We start from the raw sequence: 21,413 nt of genomic DNA on the forward strand, positions 1-21,413 counted from the left end.
TTTCCTAGCAGCAAAGCATACCTAACACTTGGCCTGGGTATTATCTGTCCAGCAGCTTCCCAGCTAAAGAACCAAACATTCTTTTTCAAGAAACAATTTGTCTCCTTAATTGAAATCTCCTAGTCATTACTGTATACTGCATTGCACTGTAAGGAAGTGGATTCTTCAGACTCTCTTGGTCTCGCATTTCTTTTCAAACTGTGCACTTAATTCTCCTGGAGATGGGACGTTCTAGATTCCGTATAACGAAGCTCATCATATCGAGCGCGCAGTAGCACAGTCATAATAAACTCTTACACATCTCCAAACAAAACTTAAATTCAAATTCAAACCCGTCGTTTTCGCGGAGGGAAGAGGTAGAGGTGAAGAGGTTAAGGCTGAGAGCTACCTTGTCGGACAGGAGTTTCAGTCGTAATCTCTGCACCCTCTAGCCCCCCCCCCCTCCCCTCCGCCGCGCCTTTCGCATCCCAGGTTTCCATCTTTCGACCTCCTGCTCCCAGCCCCCCCCCCCCCCCCCCATGCATACTTAAAGATGCTAGCAACTGCCCCCAGTCACCTCAGGCGAATGAACCGAGCCGGCTCTCAAACTACGGGCTTTATATTAAATTAAAGTTTTTGTTGGAGAAGTGTAAGACTTTTTTATAAGTCATCAAATCCAACCGGAAAGGCAAATCTGTCAAAATATATAGTTTTCACTAGTACACTGCACATTGTTATTTCTGGCTCGTATTTTTGGCCGGAAACCTAAGGAGAAATAAAAATGAGAAAATTACATAAATAAATAAAAAGCACAGGAAAGAAGAAACACAGTATGTAGTTGCATTTGTTTTAAGCTGCACGCACAATTAGAGCTGGTAAAAGTTAGATTAGGCGTATTTTTTCCTTCACATACGCGTCTTTATCGCGATACAGCGCTACCGTGCGTTAGCTGTTTTCGTTATTAACAGGAAACTGTGCATTGCTTCAAGTGGGAGTTAACGTTGGGTGTGAGTAAATTTCAGAGCCACAGATATTAAGTCCACGTTTCCCGTTTCTTCGGCGTCGTTGTCGGAGTAATCTACAGATAAAACGCGCCACCCTGTTTGCTGAGAAAGGAGTTCTGTAATGCAAAGCATCATGGCAACCTAATGACTGATTTGTCATATTGAAGTGCCGTCACATATGACATCATGACAACTCGTGTCCCTGACTGGAGAGCGGTAGCGAGACCACTCTCTATGCAGTGACAATGCGCCACATAGACTGCCCAGAATACCAATCACTGCTCCGTATAAGCAAAAGCAGCTAAAGACACTCCTACCTGAGCTTACTAAACACTCCAACAGGCATCGGCATTTTACTCTAGCTAATCTGTCGCTGCATTACGCGTTGCCGTAAGGCTAAATGTGCGGCAAGTTTTTTTAAAAATCCGATAGCCTTTAGGTTGTAAACGTTTGCGGCTTCACTGTCACGAAATTCTCTCATGGACGAGACAGATTACGTGACCTTGAGACAACACAACATGCCTACCAGATTGTGAGGAAACATCCACCTCCACCGCGGCAGTTGCCAGTTAAGTTGATGATTGATCGGTAAAGGTCTCGTGATCCTGCGATGCGATAACAACCTCGCCCCAATGACAAGTAGCAATCCACCCACCAGAGCGCTGCGCATGAGCCTACGGGAGCTGGGGAAGAGCAAACTGGGTCCCACGCGCCCATCGGTTTGTTTGCTTGAAACAGTTACCCGCTGGGGAAGTCGCTCATCGCTTCCCCTCTGCACCACGGTGTCATTAGTAGTATCAGGACTCATAGCGATCTGTAAACGCACTTAAGAGGACCTTGACGTCTTCGACACCACGTGACCACCAGTAGACCAATCAAAGGTCACTACCAAATTTGAAAATCTGAGAATCATGTAGATTGTTGAGAATTACCGGGTTGGGTTAGTATAATTCAATAGAATAAATCAGTTGAAGGTGCTCGAGCATTCTAGAAAGTGGTGACTCATGTACACTGTGTAAGGGCAATGGCAGCGGTTGCAATTGAATTTTCTGCGGGGATATGACAAGAAGAGCATTACACACTCATTGTAGACACGATAGCAGGTAACCTAATTGCTATCTCATTTTCTTCTTTAGGAATGTGGTTAAGATGGCCCGCAAGTTATTTTTGCTATTTTTAAATGATCAGTTCTTATGAAAACAAAAATACGAGGGGGTGCTGAGGAGCTCCTGGCTTTGTCCAGAAAGAAAAGAGCCAAAGTTCTGAAAGTGCACATTTATTTAACTTATTCCCCCTTAAACTGATACACTTGTTACATATTTTTTTCTTCTTTTATATTCCCTTTAAAAAGATATGTAACCGGTCCTCAAACCAGCTTTCAGAACCAAGTTAGACGTCAGCAATGTCATCGAAATGGCGATACTTGAGATGTTTTTTCAAGGTCGGGAAGAGATGCTAGTCAGAAAGGGCCAGGCCAGGTGAATAGAGGAGATGGTGGACCATTTGGAAACCCAGGGTCTTCAGTTTGACAGCCACAACTTTTGACGTGTGCGCAGGTGCATTGTCCTTCCACAAAAGAATTTCGTTTCGTTCTAACTGCCTGTTTCAGCTTGTCGAGGAGGCCGGCATAATACTCTCCGCTCATACTACAGCCCTGCGGTAAGCAGTCCACCAAGAGATGAACTTTAGCAACACTTGCTGCTGGGCTAGTTGGTTATCCATGAAGTACGAAGGACCAGCGCAGAAAAACAACGGACAGAGTAGAAGAAGGACGACGTATACAGAAGCGCTGTCAGCGCTTCTGTCTACGTCGTCCTTCTACTCTGTCCGTTGTTTTTGTGCGCTGGCCCTTCGGACCACCAAGAGAACACCATCTTTGTCGTATAAAATGGACGCCGTGAGTTTTTTTGCCGATTTCCGGCTGCGGAATTTCTTCGGTCGCGGGGACCCACTGTGGCGCCATTGCCTTGACTGTTACTTGGTTTCGGGATCATAAATGTGGAGCCATGTTTCATTCTCTAAACTAATATATCCAAAAAGTCCTTTGAAGCATCAAAATTGGTCAAAACAGCTCCGCATGCCACAACTGCTGCCTGCTTCTGCTACCTGTTCAAACATTTTGGCACCCATTTCGCTGAAAGCTTGCGCATGTCTAAGATATTGGCAATAATAAAACCAACACGCTCCCGGAAAATTCTCAGTAATTGGGCTATCTTTTTGGCGGGTATTCGCCGATGCTCAAGAAACAGCTTATGGACAGCATCGCTTCTTGCCGGGTCTTTGGGGATTGTGGGGCGGCCGCTAGGCAGCTCATTCTCAACAGTGAAATGCACTGTCTTAAAACGAGCAACCCAGGTTTTCACAGTTCTTTAGGAAGGACACTTCTCCCGTAGTGTTTGTTACATCTAACTGTGAATACCCTTTGCGGACGTTTCCTGCAGGAACAAAATTTTCATGACGACACATTTCCACAGGCGTGAAACTTGCTTGTGCCTCTGCCATCTCAGGTTCTATAGCTGAAATTAAAAATAGTTATAGAAACCGGAAACATCTTTCACTTGCACGGTTACATTCAGAGATAACATGTTTTTAAGGTAACAAAAAATAATGTTTCAAAACGACATAAAAGGGGGCAAAGCCGGGAACTTTTCAGCAGCTCCTCGTGCATTGCAGATACCTGGGAGCGCGAATCGCATGTCACAGCGATCGAGCCCACCGAGTTTTCGCACGTGGCCAGCGGCCTGCGGCCCAAAACCACCTATGAGTTTAAGCTGCGCGCAGAGAACGCCATCGGTCTCAGTGAGCCCAGCGACATTCTGGTCGTCACAACCGACGAAGAAGGTAAGAAAAAATCAGTTCTCTTATGATTGCGAGAGGACATTATGTCTTTGTAGCCGTAGCCAGTAGTGTGAACAAGTGCAAGAGCTAAAGGGGTGATCAGATGGGCACGCAGGCATTCACGGGCGCACAATTCAGGCGGACTCCTGGGTTCAAATTAAGCGTGTTCTTGAAGAAACAGGCCCTTTAACTACCAATGTAAACCTGGATATCTCACCAGGAAAGTGGAATTCAGGATGGAAAACGTTTTTTCAAGCCGCTATATCTGCGGCTGCTTTAAAGCGAAAGCTTTACTGCAGTATGTTCCGCGGGTTTTGCCGATCACTTCACTTTGACAGTCTGCGACCTTGAGGCTGTGGCGTGTGAAGCAGCGCCGCAACCGATGAAGAGAGGAAGCTTTGAAAGCAAAGGAAAGGAGCATAAAAGGAGGGAAAGTGTACACCTCGGTCGAGCTTTAAGATACGTGACGGTAGTGAAAGATATGCGCTGCATGCGTTGGCATTCACAACATCGCGGCAGAAACGCGGCACTGAAGCTGTAGGCTATCGGCGGTCATTGTGTTCATTGGCTTTGGCGTTGACAACGTTCTATAATGATTTTGAGGAAAGAGCGCATAACTGGCTCCCTGGATCAGTGCGAGAAAACTCAAATTGGTTTTGAGGAAAGGAAACGGCCCAGAAAGTGTCACACATATACAGGTGGACACCCAAACCGCGCCGTAACGGAAGAGATAGAGGGAGTAAAAGAAGAAAGGAAGGAAGAGGTGCTATAGTGAAGGTCTCCAGAAGGATTTAGACAACCTGGGCATCTTTAACGTACACTGATATCGCACACCACAAGGGCGCCTTTTGCGTTTCGCCTCCATCGACATGCGGCCGCCGCGGTGGGGTTCGAACACGGGTTGCGTTTTCCTGTCGTTGTCGTAAAATACCACGCTAAAAATTGAATGCAAACAGCATAGCTTCGCTGTCCAACCACCTCCATAGCATGGATTGGAGCCACAATTTTTTAAGAGCGCTCTCCACTATACTTCATCTTTCAATGTTCCTTCTGTACCCGCTTCATCCCTTCTCTTAATGCGTCTGTAATCTCCATGGGCCTACATAAGACCTACATTTAACCTCCATAAAACCATGTAACCTCCATAATGTAACCTGTATAAAAACGCAGCCGCCGGGGTTCGAACCCGACCGCGGCGTCTGCGTTTTTATCGAGGCGAAGAGCTAAGGCGCAAGTGTTCTGTGCGATGTGAGTGCACGTTAAAGGTCCCCAGGTGGTCGAAATTTTTCCGGAGCCCTCCACTGTGGCACCTCCCTGCTCCTTTCTCTTTTCACTCCCTCTTTTATTCCTTCACTTACGGCGCGGTTCATGTGTCCGACAATATACAATATTTTACGAGGAGCGGGCAGGAGAGGGAGAAACACTCTCAAACACGTGCGCTGCGCAACACCGCACTGTTGCCATCATCCCCTGGGCTGATAATCCGGCGTGCGGAGCAACGTTCGGCTGGTTAGCCACCAGTGAAGCGCGTGTTTGCGTCTGTACAACAAAAGCTGCAATGTTGTACGGAAAGCCAACGTCCTCTAGACACCAATGTTTTATTGCCGGTGGCGGCAATAGTCGACGGAAGTAAAAAAAAAAAGGCCCCAAGTATGTACGCGCAACATGTTACGCGAAGGTCTCAGCATGTCTGCGATGTCTTTTTCTTCACCGCTTTCCCGCAGGCCCCTGAGTTGCGTTGGTAGTGGACGTAGTTGGCAAACAGAAAATAGTTGCGCCAACAACAACCTTACGCATCAGGGCATTTTGTGAATGAAATGCAGACAGAATCAAACCCATTGCCCGTGCTTAATATCGGGCGTGGAACGAAGCACAGCGCCTGGTTCGCCAAACTATACCTTGTACATAATTTTCAGAGATCACGCTTTTGGATGGTCTTGACAAAGCTGTCTTAATTCAGCAGTAGACGATGTAAGGACTTCGCAAATGTGGCCACAACTTCGTTTCGCCACCCCACATGTTCACGAATATCGGGAGCGTGTGGGCATCGCAACCTGAAAAAAAAACATGCTGTTAGTACAAAAATACTAATTTCATTTGCACAATGGCATGAATGATAGCGGCGACAAGAGCTTTTACCCAACTGCAAATTGAGCATTCAAAAATGCAGCCATGGCAACGTAAGAAGAAACAACATACGACATGCGCGGGACTGTAAACTCTGCCATGCATTGTATTGAATCATTCGACTGAAATAACGTCGAATGCACTGTAAGAAAATCCACTATTCATGACCGTTCCAGAGATAAGACAAGCGCAACGAGTTGAGCAGTGCCCCTACCCAACTGGGATTGGAATTCTCAACACAGGTGCTGCTATTCGGCCTGTCAGTAAGCGGTAATGGCGCTCTATTAGCGTACCAACCTTTAAGTCTGTGTAATTACACATCTTCTGGTATCTGTGGGCCAGTGAGTACTGACGGGAGCAGAGCAGGCAAGAATGCGTATTGCTTTCACAGAACTGGCTTTTAGCGCTCGTAGTATCAACAGCCCTACGCGAGCGGCAGAAGGGAGCGAATTTCAATTTTATCGTGGGTATTGCTGCAAACAAACACGGCAATGATCAGACGTGGATTCGGTTTGGTGGTGGTGGTGGTGGCACTGGTTTTTTTATTCAAGTAATAGTAAAAAGGAAGGAAAAGATTTTTGCTACCCCAGCATCTGCCATCGATACTGAAGTACCTGAGCTGAGCAGCGGAAATAAATGATAGCAGGCAGAATTGAGAAATGAAAGGAAAGAGGTGAGGGGACAGGAAGAGAGGATAGGGGGAGAAGTAATATATACAAACTATTTACTCAATAAGAAATGTGTCCAGGTTGTGCGCGTGATTAGTTCATGATGGAGCAATAAAAGCACACGCGCACAGCATTATGTTGGCTACAACTGTCGAAAAACTACAGCTGGCGCAGTATCTGTCTCGTATATCGTTGGACACCTGAACCGCGCCGTAAGAGCAGGGATAAAGGAGGGAGTGAAAGAAGAAAGGAATAAAGAGGTGCCGTAGTGGAAGGCTCCGGACTAATTTCGACCACCTGGGTATATTTAACGTGCACTGACATCGTACATCACACGGGCGCCTTAGCTTTTTGCCTCCATAAAAACGCAACCGCCGCGGGCGGGTTCGAACCCGGGAACTCCGGATCACTAGCCGACCGCCCTAACCACTAAGCCACCACAGCCGGTCAGTGGAGACCTCAATCTCGCTTTCATGTACGTGGCGCGTTGGTGTCCAAATGCAAAAGCCTGATTTGATTGCGTTCCGCACACTGGATAGGCAGCGCGCCCTCCCTGCCACCCTGGGAGGTGGCATGCAGTTAATGGTTGATCGCGAGAGGTTGATCACCAAATGCACGCTGCGGCCTAGCTGTTGCTGCAGTGCTGCATGTCAGCTACATTGCTGTCAGCGCTAATGAATTCAGGACACTTCTCTCTCTCACCACCGCCACATGTATCAAAGCACGAATGAGGCGTCCGCATAACAGGGGGCCAGTTGCGCGCCCTTCCTTTCTTCAAAGCTATCGCCGTCTAGAACATTGTCAACGCCAACGCCAATGAACACAGTAAACGTCGGCATTTTTCGCTTTGTATATCCTGGAGTAGCTGAGCTAATCCACATTATTTTTTTTGCTAACTTGTGGGGATCGAGCTCCCATATGTGGACGTTATTTGGAAGAGCCATTGTTAGAACTGCGTCATTTTGTGTCATAAGCCCAAATTATCTTGAACTACTACTGGTATGTTGCTTTCCTACTTGCTTGAATTTTTAATGCGAAAGCACAACTTGGCTATGTCGACGAGGTTGTCCGCAAAATGTGTCGGCAGCCGTTGTGTCGTTCTCAGAACAGTTAGGATCAAACGAATGATTGTAGTCGATAGAGGATGATGAGCAAAAAGAATTATGTCGACAGGATTGTTAGTTAATTAATTAGAGCCAAAGAAGTCGAAGAACCGTGGAAATAGCGCCGACGTCGATGTAGCGAGTGAACGGGAAAACAACCGTGGATGGCAAAATAGCGAAAAAATAGGCAAAGTGAAAATAAAGTTTTAAATGAATTGAAATGTGTTTGCTGAGCGATAATTAGCCGAACAAGAAGCTTGATTGACAAAGAGTGTTTAGTTAATTTTTTAGAAGCAAAAGTCGTTGAGCGGCTGAATTGGCTGGACGGGGATATAGTACGTGGACAGAAAAGCAGCAATAACCGCCAAATTTGAAAATCGAAACGTGTGTTTAAGCTGAAAGGGGGATTTAATTACAATACGGCGCGAATGTTCTGAAATCATCCTTTGAGGAAAAAGCGCAGCAAACAGAGGCTACAAGCTGTCCCAAAGACACATGCTTTCGCATTCCTCCACGTAAGCATACTTAAGTTCCCTCAGAATTGTTTGTTTCTTTAATCATAGCAAGCATAATCATAATTTCTTTGAGCCAATGGTAGCAAGTAAAAGGGATGCGTCCACTCTACGCAGCTCCAAGCGGTGCACCTCAGGACATCAGAGTGACCGGAACCGGTTCTAGTATCCTCCGCGTCGCATGGAAGGTGAGCTGGGGTTTCACCCGGGACTATATGATTTAACTATCAGTAATTTTTATTCAACAGGTTTAAGAAAGGAGCTAACTTGGAAAGCCAATCCTTGGGCAGAGCTCCCTTTGACCTGCTTTGTTTCATCTCTATTCTATCTAATGAATTTAAAACTTAGATTAAATTATTACTGCAAGTTGAGATCTTTAGATTTTCTTCACGCCTTTATTCCATCCAGCCGCCGTTGGAGGAAGAGTCTAACGGACTGGTTCAGGGCTACTACGTGGGCTACCGCGTTCGTAACGCGAAGGAACCGTTCGCGTATAAGACACTGCAGAGCTCGTCCTCGTCGCTCCTGCAGCAGTGCGAGCTGACCGATCTGCGGCGAAACACGCGTTATGGCGTCGTGGTGCAAGCATTCAACGGGAAAGGAGCCGGACCAGCGTCGGAGGAGGTCTTTGCTCAAACGCTGGAGATTGGTGAGTCAATAAACTTTCTGCTATCATCCCTTCGTTCTGCCTACGATATAATTCATAAAAAAGTTAAAAGGTCTCCCTTCATTTGCGCCTAGTATCATATTGTCGCACAAGCCGACAACGTGGAACTGACATGCACAACTGCTAGACCACAGTTGGCTTGAACAATTGGCTAGTGTAGGGAGCCACCTTCCCCATACTGCATCTTGTTTTAATGCGAAAGAATTAATCCGAAGATTCAGAGCCTAGTAAAATCGTCTATTGTGCACGTTGTTATTGTTGCCATAGAAGCGATGGCACATACCCACAGTAAAGCGCATTGTGTATGTGCAGCAGGCTGGCTGGGCGCGAGCGCCCCGTCCCACGGCACTACCCGCTCATCGTCGTTTTCTACGTAGAAAGCATCCGTGCTTCGCGCTGACTCAAATATAGTGAACATTCTGTGTAAAGCACTTAACCCGAGAAGATATCGGCTTCACCTTCTACGCGGACGACATCAATATATGAACTGCACAGCGATCCTTGGCACAGAAGGAAGAAGCTCTGCAAGCAGCTATAGGCATGATCGAAGAATTTGCCGAAGAGAGCGGTTTTCAATGCTCTCTGGTGAAATCCTAACTTGCCAGGTTACACAGGAAAAATTACAAGTTCCGGGAAGAGATTGAACTCTACTTTGAAAACCAAAAAATTCAGGAAAACAAGAAGCTCAGAGTTCGGGGGCTGTGGTTACAAAGCGATCCTAGAGCAGATTATACTATCAAAACTCTCAAAGCCATGGTCAACCAAATATCAAGAATTAATTAAAAGGGTAACATGGCCTCTGAAAGGGATGAGGGAGGAACACAACCTCCGCCTAGTCCAAGCCTTAGTCGTAAGCAGGATTACCTACGGGCTCGCATATCAAAAGATTACAATCGTTGATAGAAGGGCCGTTGATACTATCATAAGGGGAGCCACTAAAACTGCCCTAATCATCCCCGCCAAAAGCATCGACTGAACATCTTTGGGCACACAGAGTACACAAAACCTTCGAGGAGCTCAGGGAGGTAGTTCTGGAGGGTAAAAAAAAACGCCTAACCACAACTGAAGCGAGTAGGCATATTCTCATGAGACTGGGGATATCCCAGGCACTACGAAATAATAAGAGCAAGCCCCAAATTCCGACACCTACAAGAGAGAAAATCTAGGTAAACGCGATACCAACAGACATGCGATTAGGAAGCGTAAAGGACTGGGCAAGTTGGTCAGACATGCCTAAAGGAATAATGGCGCAGATCAAGTGACAGCACAGAAGGAGAGTACAGGAGAGTGTGTGTTTGTACTCTCCTGCTGTGCTGTCACTTGATCTGCGCCATTATTCCGTTAACCACAGACATGCATCACGAGTGGCAGAAGGATATCAGGAGATCCAAAGTCAAAGCACTGGAAAAAAACTATCTAAAGACCCGGAAGCAGTATACGTGGACATCGGGGCCTGTGCCGAGCCAGGTAGGTTCGCGATCGCTGCTGACAACACCGAGAAGAGGCCAATTATAAAGGCTTCAATATGCCAAGAATCTTGCGGAAGCGGAATCACTGGCAACAGCCGTCGGCATCAAGACTCGAGACCAACAGGGCAAGTCATCGCACGTAGTGACAGGCTCCTAGCAACTCTGCAGGGAATATATTGCTGGAAAACACCACGGAAGGGCGAACACATTATTAGTACACTCTCACACTCACACGGAATAACAAGGACACCTGGTCGCGAAGGCCTAGGCGGAAACGAGGGAGCGAATCACCTAGCCCGAGCTCTCAAAGACTGGATGGATCCCCATCCTTACCGCACCCCCCTCCTGACACCGCGTGGTGTCAGGCTAGAGCACCTTAGACTAGAAAGGAGACATTTCTCGCCGCCACAAAAACTGTCCTCCTCAGACGCCATTGACAGGAGGAGAATACATACAAACACATATCGAAGTGTTCACATTTAACACAAGCAGACCCCCGCAGTACCCAAGCTACTGTCCTTGTAGCGGAGCAAGCCCCATTCTCTACCATACATCTTCGGAATGCCAGGACAAAACGGACAAAAAGCTAATAGCGTCATACCCGACGCACGAGCAGTGGGGAGATGCCCTGACCAGCGACAACCTGGATCAGCAAGCCTGGATCATCCAGCTAGTCCGCAAGTCAGCTGCCCCCAGCGGAACCCTGGACTAGGGCTCTCGACCAACCGACTCCTGTGAAATAAATTCCTAAATAAAATTCTTCTCTCTTTTTCTTCTGTGTAATTTTTTGTCATCAAGAATCACTCTTTCTGCCTTCTCTCTTCGGTGACTTAAACAACTGTTATTGTCTTTCTTCTATAAGGAGCGGCGCAAATCAGCTCCAGTCTCCTAAAAAATCAGTTTCGCTATCGATTTTGGAACACTTCATTGATCTGTTTAGGTGATTGTAGAGTGTTTAAAGTTTTCTAGAGTTAACGCAATTTAGCACATATAAAGTCCCATTTTCTCTCTTACAACAATGGTTTAAGATCAGCAACCACTATTCTTCTCCGTACCAATCGCTTTCTTGGCTGGGGCTCCTGACGCTCGTCGCCCAAATGTTTCTTCATTTTGTTTCTAGCTCATTCATACAGGGACGTTAGCAGCAATAAAGCATGGTGCCCGGCACAAGAGAATATTGCTGTATCGGTGTTTTGTATCAGTGCCGTTTCTGTTGTCATAAGTGAGTAGTTTGAAACATTTTACTCATATGCTGGAAGTGCTCATAAGCGCTGTACATTCAGTATCTGCTCTCTTAATGTCAGAACACCGTTTAGGTAACTCAACGCGCCAGTATTAAGATACATGTGCAGAGTAAATGTTCTTTGTTGTTCAACTTGTGTTTGCGGTGATGTGTGGCCAGATGCTCCGGCTGCACCGCGGCTGACATTGGTCTCCTCGACTTCATCTTCTGTCCACTTGAGCTGGGACGTGGATAAGGAGCAGCCCGTAAATGGTGAGTGAGCATTTGTATTGCTCGCTGCGAGGCTGATGTCAGGCATGTGTAAGCTTTCTGTCCACGTTAATACTGCGCGCCAAATATACCCGGTGAAAGCAACATACCTCATGAAGTATTCTGCAAATAAAGTTAGGGCATTAAAACTACAAAAAAAACTTTTGCCAATAACTAACGTAATATCTCGCTTCAAACATTAGAAGCGGATGGCCTGAGATAGAGGCCTATCAAGCAATATGTATTAGTATAAATTTTTCGTATCCTCATAATTTCAAGGGCCGAGTCGTTGCTTGTTCTTGTCTTGATGGAGTCCTTATAACGCTTAGTTCCGCAATATCGGATGCCTTATTTGCAGTTGTGGTTTCCTGTTTATACGTTGGCTTCTCGTTTAACTCATATTAGTTGAGATATATAGGTTACGGTTAACTGAAACGCCGGAAGTGCTAAGAGCTAGAATGGACTAAACCTATCCACCCGTTGGCGATCAAAAGTTTCGAGATGAATTTCCTCAATTACTTCACTGTTTGCAATTTATTACAGTATATAGACGACGTAACGCACTTGTATTACAAAGCGACACTACAATGATATTTTTGGCTGATATAATCATTCACCGCATAAAGAAGTTGTAAGAGAGTTAGCGCTTACATATCCTTGGCTCGCGTCCGTTTCTCCGTCTGCTCTCAGGTTTCAAAATGGCGGCTAAATCACGTGATCCCTAAACACCTCAGGTCAGCAAATCATGACATCATATCACGTTGACCACGCTTTCCCGCGCGCGCAGTCGTTTGGCCGGCATGGCGGCCTGATTACACCCCACTCTGGCGTTCCGCTACATATATACCGTCTGAGCGGGTGCCGAGACTGGTGCTACTTGGGATCGCCATTGTTGACAAAATTGTGGCCCATCCGCGTGGCGCAGAGGATTTGCAGTGGCGGCAAACGAATTGCCTCAATGCGGCACGCAGAACGTTGTTAGCCGGGTTGAAGCCTGCTATGTATGAGGGATTCGTACAGACGACCTTTGTTTCTCGAAAACATTGTCGAAGGCGACCTTCAGAGGGCCGTGGCGGGTGAACCAAGTCTCGCAGAAGGATGCGGTTGGTACGAAACGAATTGTCGTTTCGTGATGTACATGTTGTTATCCACATTTGTCGAAAGGACATGCAAAAATAACCTTGCTAACACTCCTCATTTGATCTCATACTCGCGAATTATTCGTTTAATTTTTATCTTGCTATTAGGTCTTGAACACAACTTATCATATCTCGATTTTTTGCTATTGTACAATCAGAATGGCGTATGCCTGTTCCCTGCATATTCCAGGTCGGCCTTTTCAAAGTCTAACGAGTTTCAATAAAGTCTTAACTCCGACCACTCCGTGGACTACAATATTTTTTAAACACTTTCGAACGCTCTTCGTAGATCTTCTTATCAAGCGTTTATCTTGAACGCAACTTTTTTGTTAAGCCCAAGGGTGGGCAGGCAGTATTGTGCCTAGTTCCTGCGGTCCGCTTGCCACAAATGATTTATTTAAATGCCGCTTTCTTGGAACACGGCAGGTAACGTCACGTATTCGTTCCGTTGCTAAAACTTAATTTTCAGTACTTTTACTGGAGCCCGCAGATGCATCTACTTGAATGATTCTGCAGCTCTTAAATAGAGTAACGCACACTGAACATCGACAGAAACGGTACTCAAGTAACATTGTTTACTGATCAACGTTTAATCAGTAATCATGTTTTCGATAAAGAACTCAGTATGTAAACTAAATGTCCCGGTGTTTTGTGGCTGCTCTTACCTTTTGTTCGAAACTTTGTCTTGCGATTTGCGATGAAAATAAGAACTTGAGGTTCGTATATAAGATCCCGTAAAACTTTTGACACTGAACGCCAAGTAGAGCCAATCCTTTCGGCAACTCATGCAGGATTTGTGCTGTTCCATAAAGCCGAGTCACCATTGATGTCCAAAGTGGAATCCACAGAAGACCTGGACGACTGGCCCGAAGTGCAGACGGGTGCAGACCGGTCGGCCTACGCATTTCGTGGCCTGCGGTGTGGCCACAAGTACGCCTTCTACGTGGCCGCTTTTAACGGAGCTGGCAGAGGACCACGCAGCAACATTCTCGTAGCTAAGACTGACGGCTCTGGTGCGTACATGTTACTCGTACTGCAGCAGCTTCCTTACAGCACCAAGCTTGCAATTGTAAACTTTCGATTTTGTTTGGTGTTGGCTTCAAGGTTTAATTCACAGCTAAATTTGCCATTACCGGGCCACTCAAATTAACATGGTAAAGAAATATTTCAATCTATTTCCCTGCCAACATCCTTAGTTGCCTCGTGCGTTGACATAGTACAGCCTAGGCTAAAAGTATTCTCGGCACATTGCTTCCTTTTTATTCGTATAGCAAAGCACCTGTCGTCTCCAAGCACGTATAGTGTTTGAAGATGAAAACTATTGTTCTTACCATACAGGGTTTTAGTTATCAGGGGGTACGTTCAGTGCACCATTATTGCACTGAAAAGCAAATTGTCTTAACATGAGGATCCATAGCGCACAAAATTCAAGGGACACAACACGAGCGCTAAATTGAACCTGCAGCGATAGAAAAAGAGGGACTGGAAAATTGTGTCAGTGATCCTTTGGTGTCATTATCAAGAAAACACTTGGCTTTCTTAGATTCAAGGCAGCGGGCAACAGTGTGAAACTTGTTCACTGATTGGTGGTTTTTATTGTGCTTTTTGATCTCATTCCTTCACAGGTCATGACCTTGACAAGATAATCGTCGTTAGTAGTCTATCCCTGTACCATACGTGATCTTTATAAGGCTGTCAGCGCCAAATAAGGATCGTTCAGTGGAAGTTCAGCGCTCGCGTTGTGTCCCTTGAATTTTGTGCGCTATGGATCCTCACGTTGACGACCCATTAGCCCGAATCCTGACCATTCAAAGCGTGTTGCAGGAATACTTTTACACCAGGATGTGCATATAGCTTATTTTTTACCAGGTCATGTGGATTTGAGCAGCTTGCGCAAGACCACGTAACATACCAGAAGATAGGACACGGAGAACATAAGATGACGACAGATTGGACACGCACATGTGCGGGGGTGTTTTCGCTTTGCTACGGTCGATGTGCACGGGTGGCAATAAATCACTTTACCACAGGCTTGTGTTTCTGCAGTGGTAAATTAAGTGGAGTGCAATAAAACCCTTCTTAAAGATCTGCTGATAAATTAAAAGAAAATTAGTCTTTTTTATCCGCGAGATAAAGCGTCAACTTCAACACCCACAGCACCTCTGGCTCCGGATGACCGCGACCTTCTGGTGTGCAATGTGACCTCAGTCACACTTCAGTTGGGCGCCTGGAAGAACGGCGGCTGCCCAATCACTTCCTTCGCCATTCTGCATAAGCCGCAGTCGCGCAAGGAGTGGTCTCCAACACTGGCCACCCATCTGGTACCGGAGCGCCAGCAGCCTCTTGTGCTTGTCGTCCCTGACCTGAGTCCGGCTACGTGGTACGACCTGTTGATTACAGCGCAAAACGATGCTGGGGCCACAGAGGCTGAGTACGTCTTCGCCACACTAACGCTCTCCGGAGGTAGGTGTTCTGCCTTCCAAACTTTACCCCTTCGCTCAGCGTAGTCACTATGTATCCTCTTGCGGGTTAGAGGTACCAAATTTGGCGTCTGGGTACGCCATGAATTAAAGCTGTACAACCTGAACTGGTGGGCGAGTTGGTCAGACATAGTTCTTGTAAACCAGCGCAACGGCTCGAAGCCTAACAGAAAGAGACAAAACACAGCGCTGAACTAACAACAGAATAGGTTTATTCAGGGCACCACGCAGTGGTTAAATACACGCTGGTATCGCAGAATAATAGAAAAACGGAGAAAAACAAGAAAACAAAATGGTTTCACAGCCTATCATCGTGATTGTGCGAAAGCTTTGCCGAAGCACGTAATCTATGACATTAGGTATCCGTGATCTTTTTCCGAGATAGCAACAGAAGGGGTGCTTATGGATTGCATACCTATCCTCATGATTTCTGATGCCTCAATTATCTCCCTGGTGAGCTGGTCTTTGCTTTTTGCTACAATTTTACTGCTCTTGAACATTCGGCCGCATGAACAATCACGACAGTGAATCCCGATATGGCGGACGGCATTCTTCACATTATTGTTGTGCTCCTTAATTCTTCCATTTAAACACCGACCAGTTTGGCCAACGTTCGACCGACCACAAGATAGAGGAATTGAATATACCAAGTTGTCTTGGCACTGAACATATCTCTTCTCATGCTTCTCCGTGCACACAGGAACATCGCGACGTGTTTTCTTTGGCCGATTTACACGCGCACATAAGGTCCTCAATTTTACAGTGGCTGAAAACAACATCTACTCCAGCTCGTTTTACTATTATTTTCAAATTGTGCGATAAAACATCATCTTATTTTTTTTCTTGTTTTTCTCTGTTTTTCCGTTATTCTGCGATACCAGCGTGTATTTAACCACAGCATGATGCCCTGAATAAAACTATTCTGTTGTTAGTTCAGCGCTGTGTTTTGTCTCTTTCTGTTTGGCTTCGAGCCGTTGCGCTGGTTTGCAAGAACTATGAATTAAAGGCCGCAGTGTGGAAAATAAAGCAGGACAAAGAGCTTTACAACTGTATCCTTTGTCTTTTTTCTTTTTTTAGGGGCAGCAGCCACCAAGTAGTTCACGCAATTTCCCCCGTAAAGTAATCCAAAACTTCGGCAGACCAACTGTCTTCAGGCGCTGAAAAATCTTTTATGCATGGCGTGATCATTGACCGCAGTGTGATTATCAAGCAAATGCTTGAAGCATAAGAAAGGTTTAAACCACGCTAACTGTTGGCGCTGTATTACGACGAAGAAAATATGGTATACGAACAAATAGAGTGGTAAAAATCCTTCATGATCAGTCTTGGCTATTGGTTAACTAGGAATGGACTTCTCATTAATACGTGCAGAAACCAGGACAAAGGAGAATACGAGAGACGTACTGCAAATTCGAAGAGGGCACCACGATATAGATTTGCAGGAACACATTTGTAGACGAAGAAGACTAGAATTTTTTTGCGTTGCAGCAGGAATTGAGAGCCTTGAGACACTGTTATGAATTATATAAAACTTAGGGAATTAAGAATTTCCGGTCCAGTAACCGTGGCAATGACGAAGATTTTAGTTGTGCACGAATGAATTGGTAATTCAAGAAAGTATTTCTGTTAAAAATGTATTTTCTTCCTTTCAATGACGCCTTTTCTTTTCTGAAAGTTGCTGAGTAAATAAAAATTTTTTTGCGCACCGTGAAATATTCGGTGCTCAGTAGTTAGCGGAACTGTAGGGAAGCCGTTGGTAGAGGTCTGTGTGCAGTGATCGTACTCTAGAAAAGGGATTCATTTAAAAGTAAAATTGCCGGTGGTTTAGCGTTGCAATACCAAGGAGTATTGCGAGAAAGCAGGTTTTCGCAGGCGGACGCTAAGGCCACGCACCTGAACGCTTACTTGCAAGGGCGTTTCCTTTTCTTTCGGGATTTGAGCACAAATGGAACTTGACGAAGACGACGACCTGCAATGCACAGCGCGAGAGTGTGTTACAGTTTAACACGAGGCGTGATTGGCTGCTGCGATAGGATAGTGCTCTCATACAGTGGCCAGCAATGGTGATCTGTTCGCGACGCCACGGGTTCGAAACAAAGTCGTGGCAATAGTTATTCCATTTCTCTCGGTTGGCCAAGGTCGCCAGCCTCATTCAACTTCTCGTTCATTTCCCAATATTTTCCGCATCACGTGACTAACAGCACATGTTTCGCCAGAAACGGACATTTTCCCTGTTAGGAGATCACTTGTGCGAAAGCACTAAGAACTCAGTGATCACGACTATGGCAGTACCCAATCAGCACACGTAATCTGCCTCATATTGGAAATGGCAGGTTTCACTCTGATCTCATGTTGGACCAGCCTTTCCAATACATTTCCGATATTGTGCAGGTTACCTGTGCAGCTGGGGTTCTTGCACCTCTGCGTTCAGTGTGTCGCTATTCAGGCTGCTTATGAAAGAGGAAGCGCATAGCCTGCGATTAACGATAAAAACACACGTAATGAGCCGAGCGTACCTTTCCAAACACACGGCTCTTGCGTAAACTTAAGCTCACTAAAAAAAGAAGTGAGCACTGTCGGAGAAGGTAGACCTAACTCATGTTCATTCTTAACTCGGGCAAAGAGTGGCGATCGCGCAGACTGCGCTCGCGCAGACAGGAGGTCTCTTTCACGCGTTTTCGTTGCCGGGCTCCCCTTCTAAATTTCTACCTTCCCAGATCTGGCCTGACGGTTTCCCCATTGTGCCGTTTTGGTGCCGAACCTGAGCCAATATATCACTTCGTGCTGTTCTGCAGCCGCTTCTTTCATTTGAGGAAGCGTCTTTTGCAAATTCCGTTTCATCAACTGGGTTTGCCTGGGTCCTTTGCGCTTGTTCTTTCCATTGGCGCTTCTTTGCTTGGACGAAGCGACAGGAGTGTGCACACTGCTGTGCAAAATTTCCTTCAAAAAACGCAGCGACTCCCATTCTAAGTTCTTTTTTCCGCTCTAAGCCAGCATGAAATTAAAACATTAGAGGCATTGTATACTCTAATGCACATTACGCTATTGTCCCGTATTAGATCTCCAAGTTAACAGGACCCCTGTCCTTCCTTCTTCCAATCTATCAGCCTACATACTATTACCACTCCTTTTCCCGTCAAAACCTTCCTGAATCCAGCAATTAACCGCCTGTGTCTTGGCCACTCTCCCGCAGTGGGTATGTGCCAGCATTGTTTGAGGCCAACCAACCAACCAACTCGGGCGAGATTAAAAGTGCCACCCGCTAGGTTCTCTGGTGCCGGCCGTCTGAATGCCGCTTCCTGGAAAATTGCAGCAACATATGCCAAATTGCAGGCTGCCTCACAGACCCTTTCTGTCCGAGATATAATAAATTTTGAAAATTAGAGTGGTCGCTTAAACTCCGCCTAAAAGGTGTGACGCGATAGCGCTAATGGGTTAATGCCCGTATGTGCAGAATTTGTGATTTTTGTCTTAACATTCATAGATCTTCGGGAGTCCTCATACCACTCCTGGCGGAGTGTTGCAGCTTTAATGGCTATAGACACCTAATTTTGTTGCGCGTTTTCCTGTATCAAATGATGCGTTAGACAATTGAATACATAGGTTACCGAACGTAGTATCCGCCTACAACCGCTAAATAATATAGAATTGAATTTCTTCTCTCATTCTGTTTTGGTTTTGGTTTCATCGACCGAAAGCCGACACTGACGTCTTGTTGATGTTTTGTTCACCTGATCCACTTAAAAAACTATAATATAATCGCTGACGTGTAGTTTTATTCACTACGACATTTAATCCAGCCTCTTCCTAGACCTCGAATGAGGAAGAATGACCTGTCAGCGATTGTATTACAGTTCTTATATTATATAAGAAGCTCTCAGTGACTGTCTCAAGGCCTGTACGCGGACGTGTCACTCAAATTAAAAGCAATTTGATGATAAGTTATGCGTGAAGATAGCGGGCGCTTGTCACTGCGAACCCGTGCTCAGAATGGCTTATCTGTTGTTAGGAGTATGTTCTCCGAGGCTGCTGACGCGACTGCGGTAATTGACAAAAATCATAAATCGTAAATTTATGTAATTGTCAACTGACGCTCTAGGATGGGCGCCGCTTTTCAAAATTTTGTCAATGACCCTCTCGGAGGTGTGCCACTTGCTCGAAAGCACGCCTGGTTCGAAACCAACATGAATGTCGCCGTAGTTTCGTAGGACCTGACGCTCAAATGCATTATCCGAAACTTGATTCTCTCTGCTGGGGATAAAGACTAGATTTTCAGTCGTATGTTGTAAAAATGATGGCTATTGTGCATTCAGAACAGGACAGAACAGAACTTTATTCGAAGTTCGTACACTACAAGAAGGAGGTCAAAAGGCGTAGTATGAAAAAAATTCCATTTAACGATGACCATACTTCCTAAAGTGACACTTGAGCACATACTCTGTAGCTGTTTTATTGTGCGATATTTTGAGGTAGAGAGATACGTGCGTGCATGTTCAGCTAAGAAGCACTCCTTGTTTTGCACGGACTCTCGTTCTTCAAGTAACCTGCTTTGGCGGAGCGAACGGCAGGGTGCTCTCGTCGGCGGCGCGCACCTGTGTATTTTGGCCTAGGTTGCGGAGCCTCTGCTCGGGCAGCTCGTATAGCAGCAGCGGCCGACAAACATTTACACCGGTAGCAACGCTGATTCTTCTGAAAGAACTGGCTGAGACTATTTCTATTCTGTTATGTAAGCAGATGGTTTCTACATAGAAGACAACCCTGTGAGCAGCGCGGTTGACTCACACAGCCTATCACGTGATGAAAATTTTAGTACCGTTGTAACTATTGCTGCACATCTCACTACCGTTTGTACCGTTACAATTTTCACCTTTCATTTGTTTGTCCTCTTCTATTGGGCTTTTCCTCCTACTGATTCCGTACTTCACATGTTGCAAATCAAAAGCAATTTTTCGTGGGCACTCGCTTGTCATTAGGCGTATAGGAGTTCAGGTCCTGATATTTGCTTGACATTCGGGTACGACTGAACGTTGAAGGGCCTGAACCACGTTGAACGTTGCATCCAGCACCAACTCGTGTTCATCGTAATCCTCTACGCGGATGGTGCATGTCGTTGTGGTGGCGCAGGTACTCTGCCACCACCTCAGTGGACCCAAGCGGTGGAATCTCAGCGCCGCCACATCCACGTCATCATACCCGTAGTCTGCTCTCTGCTGGTTCTGATTCTTCTGACGGCGTCCGCATGCTACGTCTTCTCGAGGAGACGAGTCACCACAGAGGATAGCGGATGCTCAGGTTAGCCCCTAAGACACACTTCCTATAAGACTCTCCAGATGGCGCCCATGAACTTACTAAGCTTCTATGTTAAGGTATGGTACCATACGGAACATCTAAGCCAAACGCGCATGCTAACACTACTACGCACATCTTTCATCTCCGTAGGCAACGTGGACGAAGCGATGGAATCAGCGAAGTCCATGGATACTGTGCCTATGAGCGTCTGGGAAAAGGCCAAAGAGAAACAGCAGTCCCACATGTCTCAGCACCGGCTAGACGGGCATCCAGAACAGCTATATTACCCTTCGCCATATGCCACTGGCGGTGGGGGCCTCTCATCTGTGTATGCATCCGGGGACCTACAGTCGGGCTGGGCGTCGGTCCGAAGCCTTAACAGCGCTGCTGACGATCTACAAGACGACCGACTCGGGCCTCACCACACATATGACGTGCCTTTTTCGCGCCGCCCGTCCAGCCCCCAGGAAAAGCAGCACAAAGGGCAGGTAACACCAGTAGCGTCAGGCATCCGTCCATATCAGCACAGTTGAAAAGTAAAGCTCACTCAAAAACGGTTTCACTGTACCTCTTTCAGAAACGGTTTTCTGCTATTAAATATACTGCTGAGAGTTTTATCGCTGAAATAACCTGCTTAAAAAGCCTG

At 46.1% G+C, this 21,413-nt stretch overlaps 1 protein-coding gene across 1 annotated transcript in view; it reads left to right on the forward strand.

The window, feature by feature from the left end:
* LOC144128121 (cell adhesion molecule Dscam1-like) overlaps positions 1-21,413 on the forward strand; it is a 252,505-nt gene that overhangs the window by 220,022 nt on the left and 11,070 nt on the right. Inside the window, exons 17-24 of the mRNA XM_077661207.1 lie at positions 3,657-3,824; positions 8,349-8,419; positions 8,640-8,880; positions 11,770-11,862; positions 13,790-14,011; positions 15,156-15,461; positions 20,603-20,770; positions 20,918-21,255. Coding sequence (XP_077517333.1) covers positions 3,657-3,824; positions 8,349-8,419; positions 8,640-8,880; positions 11,770-11,862; positions 13,790-14,011; positions 15,156-15,461; positions 20,603-20,770; positions 20,918-21,255 — 1,607 coding nt within the window. The remainder of the gene's footprint in view (positions 1-3,656; positions 3,825-8,348; positions 8,420-8,639; positions 8,881-11,769; positions 11,863-13,789; positions 14,012-15,155; positions 15,462-20,602; positions 20,771-20,917; positions 21,256-21,413) is intronic.

The sequence above is a fragment of the Amblyomma americanum genome, chromosome 4, assembly GCF_052857255.1.
Source record: "Amblyomma americanum isolate KBUSLIRL-KWMA chromosome 4, ASM5285725v1, whole genome shotgun sequence".
In the NCBI taxonomy this organism is placed as follows: domain Eukaryota; kingdom Metazoa; phylum Arthropoda; class Arachnida; order Ixodida; family Ixodidae; genus Amblyomma; species Amblyomma americanum.